This window comes from Sabethes cyaneus, chromosome 2 (genome assembly GCF_943734655.1).
Source record: "Sabethes cyaneus chromosome 2, idSabCyanKW18_F2, whole genome shotgun sequence".
Classification (NCBI taxonomy): Eukaryota; Metazoa; Arthropoda; class Insecta; order Diptera; family Culicidae; genus Sabethes; species Sabethes cyaneus.
Genome location: NC_071354.1, coordinates 200,936,733 through 200,956,237, shown reverse-complemented (window position 1 = coordinate 200,956,237; position 19,505 = coordinate 200,936,733). Strand labels below are relative to the sequence as shown.

Here is a 19,505-nt window from a genome sequence, read left to right as displayed (position 1 = left end):
CTTGGTGAAACATTTACTCTTCCCGTAAAGAAAACCCTAATTTATTCCACCTAGTGGTGAAAGGAACTTTTGTTATACGGTCTTACTTGCTATTTGAGATAGAAATCGACACGTCTTCGGAAAATAATTCATCTATTGGTTAACGTTGCATTGTGCGTTGGGTTTACATAAAATTTGTTTAACCTATACATTGCGTAGTAAAGGTCTAGTTTATAGGTTTTCGAACTGTGCATAATTTCCTGTAATGCCATTCTATTTGATTCACATCAATAACGTTTTCTTGAATAAATTTCATCAATTTTTATTAACATTCGGTTACTCACGCTGTTGTATTTTGTACAACATGTGTAGGTTTTTGAATGCCATATTGTTATATACAGTAGGATTTCGAATTTGGCAACAAATGCGTGTCGCCTATGTTGCCAAAATCAAAACCGCGCCAAAATCGAGACCTTTTTTCGATATGAAAAAAATTAATGTAAATGCTTTAGAAGTTGACTAAATGTCATTAATCACCGATTGCAACCATTTTATGTTTGAAAAGTCCGACAAAAGCTATCCGTCCGGTGCAAATAAGTTATTGACACCCTGCGGTAAGACGTAGTCCTACGGCAATAAAAATATTATTGTTTGAAACCACATAACTTTTTTTCATAAACATACTCAGGGCATCATTTTTTCGTTATTCAAAGCATGTATGCGGAAACTGATTGATATTTAGGCATATTTTTGGAAGAGAAATATCTTGTGTTGCCAAAAACGGATACTTTTGTTGCCAAAATCGAACCATGCCAAATTCGAAATCCAACTGTAGTTACAAATCATTGTTTAACTAACGTATGTTCTTCAATAAACTTGTTATGAGCAAAATGTCAGAATTTTTCGATGCATTAATGCTCTAAATTGTTAGGAAAACATCAGTATAAACCGACAGAAAATCACAGAAACGAAGCAAGCAGCATGTGAGGTATATCGCAATTGGCCCCAACTGGCATTTTCTCTCGTTTCTTCATATAAAAAAATGATGTCTGTATGCAGCAAAACTATCAGCAAATGTAAAATGTTTAAAATGTATCCGTCTGTTGGTAGTCGAATAATTCGGAATCAAAATTAGGGTGTTTTTTATATTCAAAGTTCTACAGATCCTTAACAAGCAGACATAGAGGTATACTATATTCAGTAAAGTTGTGTATTTTTACTATTTGTACAACTTTGTAATACTTTGTAATAATTTTTTTTCCTTTGTATGGGCTTATCACTTTGACCACAACATTATTGATCTATTGTAATGTTGCCCGGGTGTATGCTGTATTCTGCACTGCATTTCTGTGATAGAAGGTTACTGTCTTCAGCAAAATTTCTTGTAATAATATGCTCTAAAACTTTGCAGAACACATCAATGTGTTATATTGAAACTGAAGAAAAATATTTTTTTTATTTCACTTTTAGGGGAATTAGTCAAAATTTAAATTCTACCAGACGATAGAACATTTAATTTCAAAAAACTCTTCCAAAAGTTTGATAAACTTAAAACCAAGTTTTCCAAGTTTGCGCACGTTTTCTTTGGTTTTGGGCTATTGTGCGTGCGAGTAACTGTGTTACAAAAGTTAACGCGAGTGTTCGAGGATTAATATCTTTTGACCGGAAAAACCAATTCTTATGAAATTTTGCATATATATTCGTAGTGTCAAAACCTCGTTTAACATTAAAAAAAATTGAAATTAGGCAAATTAACTTGGTTAAAATCATTAAAAATTATAGTTAATTTTGGTGTGGTGTATACGGTTGCTCATAACTTTCAAACTAAACGTCCAATCAAAAAACAATTCAATAGTGATCTATCCGGTTATATTATCTTTGCAATGAAACTAATAACGCATAAATCGGTTTGGCTATCTCTGAGAAACAGGCGATCATTTGGACCTTGTCAAAACTGGTTTTTTAAGCGTAACTTTTAAACTGCATATTTGTTTTCGATGAAACTTGGTAGAAAGTTTAGGGATAGCAAGAGCTTTCATTTGGTACTAAGATCATTAAAATTGGTTGTGTAGTTCCGGAAAAAACCGTGTCACGTAGTTTTCACACTTCTAAATGCTCAATCAAACGCGGCTGCCAGGTCCGTGTACTTTACATCAATTTGCACTCCTTCATTCATGTTTCATAAGAAGCGGAACCAGATGAAATCAACGAAATTCGTAGAAATTGAACGTTTCGGAGAAAACGCATGCTGGTTCAAGGAGAGGTAGGGTCGACTAGCTAGCTAACAAGGCATCGTTCAGGATTGCTTCGAGAATCATAGAACAGGACACGATAAAACTGAGCCCTTTCGTGGTGTATGGCTTTTGAACTAAACAGTAAATGAACAACGGTCATGTGAATGTGGGTACATATTAGAGTCCCTCTGTTATGATTAAGAATGGGGCCAGTGTGGGAATCTCCGAAAGCTTATAGTTCTGTCTAATATATTCTGATAATCTATCTTTGGAGACTGAAAGTTTGCTCCCCATTCTGTATGTGACTGTACTCATAGTTGACACACCATGAAACTCCGAAGGTGAGCGTGAAGATCGGGTCTGTCTATCCTATATCCCGCGGGGAGATAACCTTGGACCACTGCTTTTTTTTTCAGATGAACTGTCAGTTGTTCTGCAGTCCAGCTGTCGGTATTTTTATGCGGATGTTGTGAAAATCTTTTAAGATGGTTAGAACGGTCTTGTTTAAAGGCAACATAACCGAAACTTTCTTTGACATCATGTTTAAAGTTGTGATACTGCTCACGAAGGACACGCGCGCCCTAGTCGTGTTCGAGCGCAGCGTGTTGCGGATTATTTTTGGTAGAGTACTACAAACAAAAAACGGAAAGTGGCAAAGGTGATGAATCACGTGCTACAGGCATTGCTTGAAAACACTCCCATTGATATATTTGGCGAAAGTCGGTAGACTACGGTAGCGTTGGCTGGACACGTCGTAAGCATGCCGAACGACATCCCAGCGAAAACAATTCTCTTTAACAACCCCATCCACCGGCACGATGAACAAAGGGGCCCAACGTGCGAGATGACTCGACCAGGTCGAAAGCGACTTGCGTCTTCTGAGACTCCTGGAAAATTAACAACAAGTGACCCAAAATCGGGCCCAAAAATTGAAAAGATTCAGTCGTCTCGTCGTCGTCAGCAAGTCTTCCTTCACTTGCTGACGACGACGAGACGACTGAATCTTTTCAGCAATAGTGAAGCAGGTCTAACGAGAACAATACAATACATTTTCTGGACGCATGATGGATAACCGCGTTCAGAAACTAATCCATGGTTTCTTTTTTAGAATTGACAAACGATCGGAATTTGTTCGGATTGTTGCGAAGGCTTTCTTGCATTCGTCGAGTAGGGTAGGAAGGGGCAAGATGCCCACCCGGGGCAAGATGACCACCCTTCCAAAAATCGTTATATACGATATAAAGGTATATAATTAGTAACCGTACGCGTAAATAAACACTACATCTAACAATAATTCAAACAATTACAAAAATAAAATCATTGAACTCTTCGATAACATAAAAAATAGATCGATGATTAAAAATACTGCATTTATTATAAGATTACGCAGCCATAAAATAAGGTTTTAATCATGATTTAAAAAAATTTCATCTAACGAATGAGTTATCGTGGCATTGATTTTAGTAATGAATCAGATATTGATATTGCAGTAATTATGCAGATAATGTATTTACCACAAGCTGCTTTTAAAAAATATATCTACTTGCGGGACAAAATGCGCACCGCTTTATAGACCAAGATTGCTACCCTGAATTGCATAACCATAACCTTAAATCAGCAACAATCGCTGCATAAAATATTTGTAACGGAATAAACATGCATATTTATTTTTTTTCGATGAAAATACATTGTTTCACATATTTCTGTCTAATAATGACCACAGAGGAATACGTACATTCAATGAACAACTTTTTTATGGTTAACTAAACACTCCAAATTATTCAAATAATGTTAAAATAGTTTATGACCAGCTTGAATCCATAATATTTATTATTTATATTGTACGTGAAATACAATGAAGGTTTAATAGCTTTTGGAAAGGATGGTCATCTTGCCCCGCAAGGTTGGTCATCTTACCCCGCAGGTTGGAAAAATTCCCAAAAATCGATGAATTTTTGCTCGTGAATATTTGATATGCGTTATAACTTTTTGCACCCAATATGCATACAGGTTATAGAAAAGACTGTTAAAGATAACGTAGCGAGGGTTTTGAGCCCTTTGCTGTAGATTTCTTCGGATATATTGATTGTGAGCTTAAGGTGGGCATCTTGCCCCGTGCTACCCTATGTCATTTATGCAGAAGACGGTTGTAGGTTCGAAAATGGCTATAGGCGTATTATAGGCGTGGTTGTAGCATCGCAAGTTAGCGTGGCAACGAGAACTTTGAAATGCGCGCACAGCAGAAGCTCTTGTACGTACGTCAACCGACGGCGATGTGCATCTTCCTATGGAAATTTGCGTCCAAATCGGCGTATGAGGATTGCTGTGGCTGATAATATTTTCGAACACGACGGTGACCCGCCAACTGCATGTAACATTAAAAGCGGGCTGATCAGCATCGAACGTGAAAATAGGTTAAGCCACCTCCCTCGGTAATCAAACAACGTTGTATGGCGGGTGCGGGATCAATTAGCCCCAGTAATCAGATCTACCAAGTGGTTGCTGTTGTTTCAAACCAGGTTAACCGGGTGTCAGGTCGTAAAAATGGAATCCGTTTAAAAGCGCGATACAAGCCGTGGAAGCGTGAAAGCGTTGGTAGTCGATGCTAGGGGTCTGCCGTTTTCTAGTACACCTGATGGATAACACCGATGTGCAGAGAACGACAGGAGTCGATGAAGTAGCTCAGCTTGCTAGAGATTGCGATATCAACACTCGGTGGCAACTGATTTTCTGCTGGTTATGAGCACGTCTAAAGACGGTCCCGCCTGAATCTTCTCGGCAGACAAGCCAAGACTAGGTTTTCGTTAAAACGGTTATGTCGAAGTCTGACTCTGCCACACCAATAAAAAAATCATTAATTTGGTACAGAAGTCCTCGCACGTTCTGGTAGCAAATCAACAGAGGAATGCGAGAGTTCAGTTTCGGATAGAGTTGGTACACACAGTTTGATTCGATTTTGCTCTTTTGACTGCACCGCCTCAATAACGCAGAATTTCCAAAAGTTGTGTATGGTTAGTTGTTTTACCTCTTCTCATTCTGGTGCTTTAATCGCTGGTAAAAAAAAGAGGCAAATAATAAAGGTAGAGAATTATTTATTTCAGCAATATTATAAGTTATAACTAACTCTATGAGTGACTCATACATAACTTTTTGAAATTATGCTTGGCTTAGGCGCTCAAATCAAACCGCGCGTGCTGCGGACAAGATACTGACCTGGAAGTGGGGATTGCCTCATCGGATGAATGCCCTGCCCGGTCAGGAATTTTGGGAGCTTCATTACGTCACTCACACGCAGAACCGTGACGACGGATGTTCATGTGGCAGGAATGCTGCAGTGGGAAAATCGCGGTGGCAATTCAAACTCGCTTTATAAGATACATCAAACTGATCATTCTATCAGCGGCACCGAAAATTTGTATGGAAAATTGGGTTTGTGGGATTTATAATACTTTTGCTAGAGTTTTTATTGTCATCTAAGGGTATATTTTACTGTTTGTTGTTTCTGATAATGTCTATGACCATCATAAGGCTGTAGGTGGCGATTATTGCAGCAATGAAACTTTTATGACATTTAAATAAAACTCAACAACTTTAGATTTATTACGTGGGATCGGTCCTAAAAACTGAAAAGCAACTCCTTTACTCAGTAGAGCTTTACAACTGATGAAAGGTGAAGTCTTCGTTTTCGTTTTTTTTGCTCGAAGAAAATTGATCATAGGGGGAAGTCCTGTGTGGCCGGACAGGGCTCTGCCCGGACACTAGCGATTTCTCAAAAACAAGGAATGAGAAATAATAGGACAATAGTACCATTAAAGTACTATTGTTCCATTCTTTCCAAATATTTTTATCATTTTTTGTTTTTAGAAATCACCAGTGTCCGGTCATAGAAGCCCGTCCGGCCATACAGGACTTCCCCCTAATGCTTAAATATTAAACCTAATACTCAAAGTCTTTATGATCAAAAAGCAACTTTTCCAAGGAGGTACCCTGCAGTGAGGAGTTATGTGGAATGAATTTTAATTTCAACCATCCTGATAGACAATATAAACGAACGTGACCGCACGTATTTCGATACATCATTATTGAACAATTAAGATTGGGTGAGTATGAATTGTTTTCGTACTTCGCTCAAGATAACAATTTGATGTTCGTCTGTGGAAATTATATTCCTGCTCAATGTAGGTCATTGTGAAGGAAGAAAGACATTTTATTCCGATACTAGACTTGAACTGAGGGCTTACCTTGGTTGTGTGCTTATAAAAATTCTATTTCTGTGCAACGCAGCAGCGATGTGATCTGGTTTAGTTGAGTAAATAAAAAAAACACTTTTCGCCATGCACACCCCGTACGGTTTTAAGCTAGAAAGCTATTTTCTAACCCTTCTCCAGAGTGAAGCATTAATAATTGAGCGAATAGAATGCGAAATTTGCTTCATTAAGCCGATAATTCTACTACACTACGGTACGGCATCTACCTACTGTGCGGTTGCTTTCAGGAATGTGAAAAAAATATTTTTGCGCTAGTGATTCAGTATTTATTTTTCTTATCGCTAGAACACCCAATCTGTTCACCGCGAGAGGGTAAACAGCTCATTTGTGCTGTCTAGCCGAAGTAGCAGATACCATGGTCTGATGAACCAACAGATACTTTCCATGATTTGCGAAAGCTAACAATTGATTAGATATCGAACGCAACAACATTCTAACGTTATATAATTAATTTATCTGATCGACTTTTTTCCTCACTTTTTTGTTCTATTCACAGTAAACAATAACCTTGAAACACCCTATTCTGAATTCGACGAGTGCGAGCATCAGCTGAGCTGCCCACCCGGCAGCTATTACGGAAATTACGGCCAGTCAGCAGTAGCAGATACTTCGACAACGGCTTCAACGACACCGGTGACGATTACTATGCCTCCTCATACCAACAATCCCCAATATCAGTCGCAACAACAACAGCAACAGCAGCAGCAGCAACAACAACAACAGCAGCAATCCCAGCAACAGCAACAACCACAACATCAACCACCACAGCAGTCACAAGGTCAGACACAAAGCTCGCAGGTCCAAGCGGCGGGGAATGGCCATAATGTAACAGCGAGCGTTAACCGTGGAGTCGGTGAGCAGCAAACCATTGTAGCTGCTCCCTCGGCTTCTCATCAAGCGATGTATCCATCGCAGCCTATTCCGGCAGGTTATATGGCTGGCGGACCGCATGGAAATGCGATGTATCCGATGCAGGTTATTCCTCAACCTCTACCGGGAAACGTTTACGTAAGCAATCTGACCGCGAATGTTAATGTGCATGGTTTCATGCCACACGGAATGCCAGCTTCGTACGTGACAGCAGCAGGTACTCCACCGGGAGCAGCAACCGGGGCTTTCATCGCTAGTGAGGTGCCACCTGGTGGGCACGAAATGATAGGTCAAGTAATGGGGCCACGTGGAGGTGATGCTCGCGGAGCAATCAGGCGTACTGGCAGAAGCAGCCGTATTGGAAGTGCACCTCGTCCACGCGGAGCGTTTGTACCACATCACATTGCGCAGCAGCCCGTCGTTGTTCAGCAGGTACAACCGCAGCAACCTCTACCACAGGGACAAACGCAGCCGCAGCAACAGCAACCGGCCACTCCACAGCCACCACAGCAGGGACAAACCCAGAGTCAATCGTCGCAAGTACAGCAACCACCGCAACAACACACACCGGAGCTCGTTCAGCATCCGATGGCAATGGAGCCACAACAAATGATGAGTCCTGCACAGGCTTACGGCTATGGTGGCGGATACTATTTTCCGTTGCAGTTCTATCAACCCCACGTACAGGGCCACCATCCATCGGCACAGCATGCAACAGGTGCACCGATTTTCCAAGTACCGATGTACCCAACTCCAATGTACAGTTATTCACCAGGAGTCATGTATCCGGCAATCTATCCACCGGAGTATCCAATGTACGACGATAAAGGCGACGAACACAATCCTCAACCAGCACCCGAAGAGGTCATGCATCCAGCGATGTGGCAACCACCGACAATGTTGGAATACAACCCAGACTCTGCAGAGTACATTCCCCATGAGGATGACGGTACAATGATGCAGCCTGGGCCACCTACCATGCAACCGATTGCTCACGTTCTAGATCCCAACGTCCCGAATTTCACCATGCAAATGGGACCACCAACACCAATTCCGGCGGATGCTGACTACGGTGAGATGACGCCAGCTCCCTCGGATGATTATAATGTCATTAACAATAACGCTATGATGTCTCCATCTGCCAACTTAATGTCGTCCCCGTCTTCGAATGCTTCATCACAGCAGAATCTAACTCAGAGCGACATATACCTTGTGCCACAACAACAGCCGCAACCTCAACACGAGTCTCAACAGCTACAACAGCAGCAGCAGCAGCACCATGCTCAACTTATGGAACTACCACCGCACGATACACAAATCATTCATCATCACGATCAGCAAACGATGCTCGACGACGACAACAATTACATCATCGAAGAAGAAGACCATCAGTCGCTTTACAATCAACCGATGAGCCCACCACCGCAGCCTCAGCACATTCACAGTCAACCGGCTCCAATCGATAATTGCTACAATCCTGAACCAATCATTCAAATGCAAACACCAATGCAGCCTCCGGAACCAATACCAACACTAACGCAAAGTCCACAAGTACAAGAAACAACGCCAGCGCCGGTGGTGGTACCTTCGGTCATACAGACACCAGTTGCGGTCGCACCAACAGTAACATCTACACATATTCCAATACCATTACCGATAACTATAACCCATGTCCCCCCACCTCAGCTCAACAAACCACCTCCACCGATTCCGATCGAGTTCCTGAAATTCGAACAACAACAACAACAGTTACAACAGCAACAACAACAACAACAACAACAACAACATCAACAGTCTCAATCAGTTCTCAGCGACCCCAATAATAACCCGAAAAAGAGAACTAACGAAGTAGCGTCTGTAGCTACGCCCGCCATCGTCAACGATAAGACTGGCAATAACAGTGGTGAGGGCAAGCCTGTGCCAAGCAATCAACACCACCATCACCACCACCACCAGATGAACACTAGCGGCGGCAGCACTGGCAGCAACAGCAGTAAGAGTCAGTCTACTTCTGCCGAAGAAATGGCCCGCCTAACCAGAGCCGTTCAGGAGAAGTTCGTCCTCAAGGATGATCGCCGCAATATGGCCTATCGTAGCACTTGGTCTTCGTCCTCGTCGCATATTCCAAACACAACGATTTCGTCCTTCACATCGTCCACAACCACCGTCGTGCAGCATAACACTCAGCAGCAGAAGAAAGCGACCGCTTCTGTGTCGGTTTCGGCCATCCCCAACAAGGAGTTCACCAGTATCAGCAGCAGCAGCAGCTCTGTCATGTCGTCGGGTCCGACTAAACCCTACCACAAGAACACCTCACCCGTTCCGTTTACATCGCTGAAAACAACGTCCGCTCCTCTATCGATGCATAAGCAGCAACCGCCGCCACTCGCGCCGCAGAAATCCTTTTCGTCGATCGACCAACATCCGTCGGGGCTAGCACCGTCCATGCTTGGCGGGCCAATCATGGAATCGAAAAAAGTGGAAGCCATTCCTCATCGAGAGGCTCCGTTGCCTACGCCTCTTCCACCGCCCGGTCCACCACCGCTACTATCAGTACCGCCTCCGCAGCCTCCCTACGCGCCAGGTCCCACATCGTACGCGCCCCCGCCGGTAACTACATCACCGCCCACTGCCATGTCCTGGGCCAGTCTGTTTAATTCATCTTCCTCGTCGTCCAATATGTCATCGTCTATCCAGCCGGCATCGGCCTCCAGCAGCATCATACCGCCGCCTGCTTCGATCAATTCACCAGCGCTTCCAACGCCATCACCTTTCGCGCCCAGCTTTATTCCACAACTTCAGCGTGGACAGCACTCGTCAGCAACGTCCTCATCGTCAGCATCGCACAGTGGAGCTCTTCCCGCATCCGGGCTGGACGCAGCTTCATCAAAAAAGCCCATCGCGAAGGTGCTTCCATTCGATAAAACCGGCAGCAGCGGCGGTGGCAGCGGTTCGAGCACTACCACCGGAATGTCCTACTCGGCTGCTTCCGCGCAAGGTTTGTCGTCCTCTTCGGCCGGTGGTTCCAGTGGTCAATCATCCGGCGGCGGCAGCGGCAGCACCGGCGGTAACAAAGGTAAAAGTGCGTCCACTCAGTCGCAGCAACAGCAGCAATCGTCTGCCTCCAAACCGGAACAGTTGGACGAAAATACGCTCAAACTAGGCGGTAAGTTATTTAATTAATGTGTTCCTTTTTTATTTTTTGTAAGATGCTGAAAACTGTTGTACTAGAAGAAAAAAACATAATCGAATCGTTTTTATCAAAATTGGTGTTTTTCTCTGTCAGCCAGAATTTGAGTTATCCAACACGTTACCGGATGAGGGCGGCTCACGTTTCAGACCATCGAATGGAATGTGGCGGTTTAATCCTGATGGATTAGTCTTGATTTTTTTACTGAACTATATCTGAAGCTTTATTTGCTAGGCACCTGGAAGGGAATGATACAAAAGTCAAAATTTACTCTCAGTTCTCCATCCAATTCGTTATCTTTTGCAACGTAATCAGCTTTGTGTGCAGTGTAATTTTGTATATAAACAAATGTTTCCGGTTGCCAACGGCTTCCTAGAGTGTAATATTGTTTTCAATGTCGACAATCAACTAATAAGTTGAAAGCCTCTATGATGCGACGCACAACATTTGTATTGCATTATTAATTTATTTACAGATTCGCCTCTATTCTACATACCGATCGAAGCCGGATCCGATCAGAAATTGCGCTTCGATCGGAATACAACGTATGCTATAACACATGTCGATCAGGACGTTTCTGCTCGGAATGTAGAATCGAGGCAATTAGCTTCAAAAACGCTGGTTTCCCCTACATTAAATCTTCCCGCCACCCTAACCATTCATGGACCAGTTCTTTTAGGATAACGTGCTACGTCACGTCATCCGGAGCCCGGAGGCGTGAGTTCGATCCTCATCGCATTCTCTTTAGTTTTTCCCCTACTACTTGTAGTAGTAGTAATGTCACATGAAGTCAGCAAACTGCTCTCATTACCTTCATAGAGCAATATGCGTTACACATGTGGTAGAATAAAAGCGGTTCCCCGCGGGCCTTGTCTGCCGGCCGTTCACCTCCCCTGTCAATCGTTCTGATTGACGCCCGAACAATGCCAGCGGACACGCGGTTTGGGATCCTCGTTTCATAGAGAGTTTGCCAATCTGGTCTTATTCAATCCGGTTGGCACTAGAATTGAAACAGACATTTTTGAAAAAATGTTTTTCAGCATTTTCGTCGTCTCATCCAAAGAAAATTCCACAGAACTAATTTGGTATTTTATTTGTCCATGCAGAATTCCTTAGCGCTTACCAAATCGAAAACAATAGCATCAGCATCCAGCCCCGAGGCTTGATTAACCGATCGAATTACTGTTACATCAATGCCATCCTGCAGGCTCTGGTCGCTTGCCCACCGTTCTATCATCTGATGCGCGCAATTCGTTCGTTGCCAGCAGCTCGAAACAGCAAACACCCGAAGCCATTCACCGATGCAATGTAAGAGCACCTTTAAAAGCGGAGAAGCAAAACCTTTTTACAACATTTGCTTTGCGCAACTTTTCTTCTAGGACCTCGTTGGTGTCGGAATTTTCTACACTTCAACTGCGTTCGAAGGTTCAACGTGATAAATCCAAAAAAGAGGAAACACCGGAAATTCATTACGATTCCCCTATCGAACCAGTAGTGATTCACAAGATTCTGAACCTGCTACGGTCGGATATTTTCCAGGTGGAGGGCCGACAGGAGGATGCCGAAGAGTTTCTTGGCTGCGTGCTAAATCGGCTCAACGATGAGATGCTTGAAGTAAGAGAAAAAAATCAACGCTAAAACATAGACATGTTTTAATCTAAAACTGATTTATTTTACAGCTGATGAAGTTGAGCAAAAATGAGTCCGAAGTCAATGGTGAGGAACCCTCTAACGGAGAGGTGCACGGGGACGACCAGGATGATTGGAAGGTGAGTTTTGTAAGTTGTTTGTCGGAGCAACGTGACGACAGTGTCGAGCAGTCGAGCAGTATCGTACTGATCGCATTGGTGGGGGTTCCAACCCGCACCACCACCACCACCCACCCCATCATCCTTAAGCCGGCAGAGCCTGAGTTTTCAATCTCACAATCTGTGGCATATGATGGGGAAATTAAAAACCAAGCTCGCCTGTGTGTAAGATGGCAGTCTGTAGGAACTCATGATTCCTTGTCATCTAAGATTGGCGAGAAATAGATATTTTTTATTTATTATCTATCAATCTGACGATTCAATAAATAGGGCCTAAGTTTTAACGTGATGATATTTTTTTCAGGTCATCCGTGGCAACCGGAACAAGGGCACCATTACTAGAACGACCGATTTCGGGCGCTCACCGATCAGCGACATCTTCGGAGGCAAGCTGCGATCACGTGTGCAACGCGAAGGCGATCACGCAACCGACAACATTCAACCGTTCTTTACACTGCAGCTCGACATTGAGGTAAGTTATTTCGATTGAAGTCGATAAAGTAGAGCGGCATGTGAGGGAAACGAAAGAGTAGCTTGGATTGTTATAGGACTTGATTATTTCAAGCCGCTGTTCATTTTCAAATAAGAAGATAAGTGTTAGCACTAAAACTATGCAATCAATTTAATGATTGATTGAGAGAGATATGCTTTAGCGGTTTAATTGTAATTTTTCTCATCTCAGAGTGTATTCTATTAATAGGACTATCGAAATAGGTATCGAACTGTTCACTTCGCTTCAAGTTTGATACAATAATAGGGTGACGATTATCTTGAAAAACATAGAAAATCAGAAATTGTTAGCATATTTAGCTTTAGATTAGAATTCTATTTAAGTAAGAATTCTAATCTAATTAATTAAAGTTTAGTAACATGATGCGTCAGATTATGTTTATTTTGATAATTTTTTTTAAACGAATCTGTTTACATTTCGTTGGTGCTTATTGCTACCGGACGTAATTTAGTCATTGAAATTTCTTTCGAAGAGCATTATTAATTTTATTATAATGCTGTTGTTTCTTAAGGGGATAAAATTAAATTTTTGAAAAAAATATATTTTTTTATTTCCGATTCTGATTCTACAGTCTTTTCCGCTTATTTTGATACTAATGATCCTACCGCACAATTCACTTTGTAGCCCTATCATGCGACTGCCTAAATGCCAGTGGGTTGAAAGATGAAACTTTTTCCATGGGTCGAGCCCTGGTAAGTTGATAACCACTGTTGGTTCAAGATATGTCTTCCTATTGGTTCATTTGTGGTTGTTTGTGTTGGAAAATTAATGGTGGATACGCGGTGGATGGCTTATTTCGCTTGACTTAACAAAACACGAATTTTCAATTCAAACGTGAAATCCTTTCTATTGCACTGCACGCCTACGAGACGCGGTGCATATTGGCGAAGATAACGCACAGACTGCAGGTATCCGTAAACCGCTGCCACTGATACGTCGTTTTGCACTCAGCAGCAATTCAGAACTCCATCGCCGATATCACCGACAACTTTCCAACTGATATTATTCCCAGATTGGTAATTTTTTTTTAACATGTTCATAAAATAATTTTATTCTATGGCGCTCAATTCAACAGTTATGAACTTGTGGATAAGCGATGCCAGAGAAAACCAGAAAATTCCTTCTGGAATTTTCTGGGAAAATAGGAGCCCTCGAATTTTTTTTAACATAATTTTCATTCATAATTTAATATAATCTGACACCAACGCAGCCAATTCTTGAAGGCATCCTGGAAAATGACGATTACTTGAATCAATCATTTTTCTTGTCAATGGCCAGGCCAACTGCTTAGCATGTACCGCAGAGAGAATTCCAAAGAATCAAGTGGAACCAGAAAAAATATCTAATTCCATTGAACTCCATGAAATCAAGGGGAAGGAAGAAAGCGTGGACCTCCCGTACCAAACGCTTCCCATATACATAGATAATAATTTATTCACAGTTGGGAGTATCTTTACGAATAATAAAGGTTAAGTGATACTCCGGACCTAGTATTTAGACCAGAAGCCAGGCTGCAATTGACCAAGGACATAGCGCCTTGTTTCGCTCTCTGAAAATAAATTAGTTTGCCAAAAATATTAGTTTAAATCATATAATACTTGAAAATAAAGTCGTGTGATTTAATTGTTGCCTAAAATCACATTTGTAAGGGCAGGAACTGAAAACCGCACGACTCCGCACCTCCTAGCTTCGCTACTCAATTATACAAATTGAAGTATTTCCAGGTATGGTTGTGTGGAGGCGCTAGGTAGGGGCTTGGGATAGTTAGAGCTATGTTGGGCGCTTTTTTTTAGTTGCCTTCCCCATTTCATACCCTTAAACATTACTTTCCTTAATAAGTCCTTAAACTATGCTCGAATGCGAAATTCTATGAAATTTTGAAACTTCTGTTCAAACCTGTAAGATAATTTTGAAAAATCCCCTATGCTAAAGATAGGTATCGAACTGTTCTCCGGTTTGTGTTCACTGCCGTGGACTGGTAACATGATTATCTATCTATTATCTAATTTAATTTAATTTTGTTTTTTTTTTTATCCTGCAGAAAGCCGCTTCGGTGAAGGACGCGCTAGATTTGCTGGTTGGCAAGGATCAACTGGAGGGTGTCACCTGCTCCAAGACCAAGCAGGAAATCGCTGCCTGGCAGCAGGTTACCCTGGAAGAGCTACCGATCGTGATGATCCTGCATCTGAAGTGCTTCGACTACAAGATGGACGGTTGCACCAAGATCCTGAAAACGTTGGAATTCCCGATCGAGTTGAAGATCGATTCAAGTGAGTTTTTATTTTTCCTGCTAGCCAATTTTCGAACTGACAAATGTTTTGTTTTTGAATTTTACAGAACTAATGTCTTCGAAGGGTAAAACCTACACGGCCAAACAGAAACAGTACAAGCTGTTCGCCGTGGTTTACCACGACGGTAAGGAGGCCTCCAAGGGTCACTACATTACGGATGTATTCCACGCCGGTTACGGCAGCTGGATTCGTTACGATGATAGTACGGTCAAGGCGGTACCGGAGTTCAATGTTCTGCATCCAAAGGCACCTCGGGTGCCGTATCTGCTCTACTATAGGCGGCTCGATACCCATTCTTATGGTGGTAGCAGCGGAAACAGTAGTGCTGCTTCCAGCAGCAATAGTTCCGGCATGGGAGCACCCGGAAGTTACGGTAGTAACGCTAGTAACAGTTCCAGTAGCAGCAGCAACAACAACAATAACAATAACAGTAGCAGTAACAGTGTAAATAATAATAACTTCAGTTCCACTGCAAACAGTTACAGTGCAAATAGTGGTTACGGTGGTGGCAGTGGTTCGAAGTAAACGAAGTCGTGGAAGAAAGCCACCAATAGGAACAGTGAACATTTGCAAGTGCAAAGCGAACGAAAAAAGACGTTTTTATCTAGTTTTGTAAGTGTTTGTCGTAGGGGTGAGCTAGGATATTTGTGTGTGTGTGTCTGCGTGTGTCCCTATATACTAAGTAAGTTATCCGATCGCGGACGGTGTGTTATTCCGAGCAGCACGAATTTTCGATCATTGGGACCCAGCTTGTTTTAGAGAATTTTTTGTATGCTACAACAACTGGTAGATGCGAAGAGAGGAAAAACTACGTTGCGAAAAAGGGCGATCAAATCGCCGAGGATCAACGAAAAAAAAAAACGTAAAATCAACCGAAAAAAAACTAGTTTAGAGGTAGCTTTTCTAGAGAGACATGATTAGGGAAACCTGAAACCAAGAAAAAATTCATTATCGTATTTTTGCGTAGATCATGTAATTAACTTTTTATTTGGCTACTCATTTGAAAAGGGGGCTTTGTTTACTTTGACAAACTTATTGTATCGTTTAAGTTCCTCTGGGTAAAACAGGATTCCTGCTGTAGTGATACGATACATACTGAACTATTTGTTTTTGTATAATCACATTAAACATACATCTTTTATGCAACCATACCTATTTTGCTAACCTTTGAAAGCGGGAAATATGTTCACAGTTTTTTCTTATTACATGAGTTTTTATAAGCATTACGTCTAACTTATAGTTTTTTGATCAGAATAATATCTATCTTATAGCATTCAAATAATCATGCGATCCGAAAAAACTACCAGATGTTACCCAGCGCCATAAGTGTATGGTAAGAGCTGTGTGTGTATCATCATATGCTTATGGCGTTGGTAGTCACCGGAAACGAATCGCAACTTATGTTACTACAATTATTTTCTTTCCTTACTATATCTTAGTTGTATCTCTAATCACCTTTGATGTTAGGAACATTTACGGCAATAAATTATTACTCTAATACACAGAATAGAACGGCATACTACTACCTGTATAGTTGGTGTTGCCTGTGGTCTGTTACAAAAGTGAGGCATTGCGAAATACAAAAAAAAAAATGTGTGCACGATGATAGTTGTAAAACATAGTTTCGTTTGGTGATGATGATGGCATCTAGCCAAACTGTAGAAAATCCCCTTTCCTGGTGGTTTCCTCCTTTTCCTTTAAATCCTATATCAATGTAGAATACTATCGCTAAAAATTGATATCTGTCGTATTTTATTAACCATACAATTGGCAATTTGCAAGGAAACTACCCAACCTTGTTGTGTTGTATGGCATAATTCTTATTTACTTCCATTAACATTTTAGTCAGTGAATCACCTGGAACCTTAACTAAACTGTACTGTACAGCAAACATTTTGTGACATACTGCACTGCACTGCGAGATGTAGTTTTTCCTATAGAAAGTAGAATCCGATCCGATCGATCGATCCATTGTTCCGAATGTTTAACGATTCTAGCGAATAGATCAAGCGATCGTGCGCATCCGACGAAAATGAGACTTGAATTAACCAGCGCGGAATTCTTGAAGCGAAGCCACTACGCGCACGTGTCCGACGTGTTCGAGTAGTGAGCCGCTATCAGCAGTTTAATGTAGAATGTTCCGTATTTTATGTGTATCCGTTATAAAATGTATGAATTTTCTTATTCTAGTTTACGACATAGAAATTTAAAAAAAAACAACTACTCGCACGGCACGTTTTAACTATTTTGAAACGTAATCGTAGTCGAGACGCTTTTCATTTGTTGGAATAAAAACGTACGAATAATCATTGTTTAATCGGCATCTAAACTGATTGTTTTTACATGTTGCATCTTGCACACAAACCAAACTGTGGCAGTTCGACTTTACTTTCTTTTATAGATGGGAATTTTCGAGCCGAATGCATCATCCAAATGGGTCCGAAACATTTACTGGGTTGGCACGTCTATAGAATGTTCGTAGTCACTGTTAGAGGTAGAAATGTGTATGACGAAAAAGCGCAAAAAATATGCGGTAGACTTAAAAATCCGAATGTAGATTTGCAGGTATAAAGGTAGGACTGAACACTGTAGAGATTAACGATAGAAAGGTGTCGGCTGAGTAGACTAGAGTAGTAGAGTAGAGTGAACTGCGCTTTCCGTTGTCATCTTTTGTGCGAAGAAAGAAAGAAAGAGAGAGAGAGAAGCCGTTTTCTGATCCGTTAGGGCTGTGTATAACATTAATCCGAACGTAAAGTTCAACAAAATCGCTACTTTTAACTAATATACTATAATCTAATCATTCTAGCGCTAGAAAGGTAAGGAAGTCAAACAAGATTTAACAATATGCATATGTCAAACATTCGCAGCAAACACACAGTAAAAAAAACGATAGAATTAGAGGAACAAAAGTAAAAACAATAGGATCAAAACAGCTAACACTATCTGTAACGCAGTATACTAGCCAAATTACGTTTAATTTCTTGGGGAAGTGAGAAAATCGAATGCCCAACACGCACGCAGTAATAAAATGGTTGAAGTAGATATGAGGGTAACAAAACATTACTGAAAACAGCAAGTTTTTTTTTAGAACGTAAGTTCTTTTTTTTCTACTAGCCGATAGTGTGCTGCAACGGCGGCGGTAGTTTTACGTACCCTAGGATGTAGCGACTGTTGGTGTGTCATGAATCGGTTTGAAGTAAAACAAACAAAAAACGTTACAATCGATTCGAGTTCGTACGAGTTCAGTAGATAAGTGCACTTACTAATAAAAATATTTAAACCTTGGGTGGATGCAGCAGTAAGCTAACGGCAGTCATATTTGAACCACATAAAATATAACGTACCCCCATAACATCATTATATTAAACAGCGAACTATTCCGATATAGATGGAAACGTATGATTAAAAAAAGCTTATGAATTATTTACCTTATATGTTTAGTTCGGTTTGCGAATTGTAATATTATTTACTGAATTGGTATAAAAACAAAAAGAAAAGCACTGAAAACTATCCTCAACCATTGCTCATTTCCCTGATGAGGCATTGCTCTTATGTTCCATGATAGAAATTCCTTCTCTTTTTAATTACTAAAAGACAATTCGAACTGTGTTTTTTTTTTCGTGGAAAGTTATATGAAACACATTTAGAGTAAAAAACAAAGAAACTGACACACGATTGTCATTAAAATTATGTAACATATGGAAACAAAATTTAAACAAGACTAGGCGCTGCGTATGAAAAAAATAAACATGAAAATTTAAACAAGACTAGGCGCTGCGTAATAAAAAAAAATCTGGTTTGAACTAATCCGGCTGATACTAAAACCAACCAAGCAAGTTGAGTGTTGCGCATACATGTAGGAACGAAATTGTCGCGGTGTGCATGTGTGTCACAGGCTAAAACAAGGAATAAATATTAGACTATTTAATATAAGGAAATAGCGTGCTCCTATTGTTATCACATATCCTTAGTAGTAACTATAAAAAGAAACACAAACAAACGGTGAAACTCGATCCTAGATTGTGATCTTTGCGGAAATCCACAAACCTGGCAACGAAATGAGGGAAATTAATTCTGCAATAGGATGCTCGGTCGAAAAATTAGCAAAGTGACTAGTGAAAGAATTTCAAGCTATGCCAAAGAAATTTCCAAGTTGATCAGTTAAGAGCACAGGAGATTTCATTGAAAATTGAAAAACTTCAAGTAACATTGAAACCAAGGTAGGTAATAATGATTTCATTTGATGTTAGATGATTGTGGGTTATCCAGTTGCCTAATGTTCAACCGAGGAGGACGTTCGTGTTAAAGGAACGATCATATATGAGAATGTGGTCAATTTACGTTGGTCAGGTGA

The 19,505-nt window shown here is 41.1% G+C and overlaps 1 protein-coding gene across 2 annotated transcripts in view; it reads left to right on the top strand.

Annotated features, from left to right (window-relative positions):
• LOC128738004 (nuclear receptor coactivator 6-like) overlaps window positions 1-18,899 on the top strand; it is a 29,939-nt gene extending 11,040 nt beyond the window's left edge. Inside the window, exons 2-9 of one of the 2 annotated variants that reach the window (XM_053832802.1) lie at window positions 6,978-8,974; window positions 9,038-10,517; window positions 11,648-11,849; window positions 11,921-12,155; window positions 12,221-12,310; window positions 12,654-12,821; window positions 14,902-15,130; window positions 15,198-18,899. In XM_053832802.1, coding sequence (XP_053688777.1) covers window positions 6,978-8,974; window positions 9,038-10,517; window positions 11,648-11,849; window positions 11,921-12,155; window positions 12,221-12,310; window positions 12,654-12,821; window positions 14,902-15,130; window positions 15,198-15,676 — 4,880 coding nt within the window. In that variant the 3' untranslated portion in view covers window positions 15,677-18,899. Of the gene's footprint in view, window positions 1-6,977; window positions 10,518-11,647; window positions 11,850-11,920; window positions 12,156-12,220; window positions 12,311-12,653; window positions 12,822-14,901; window positions 15,131-15,197 lie in introns of both variants that reach the window. The other variant, XM_053832803.1, reaches the window with a different exon arrangement.
• The last annotated feature ends 606 nt before the right edge of the window (window positions 18,900-19,505 follow it).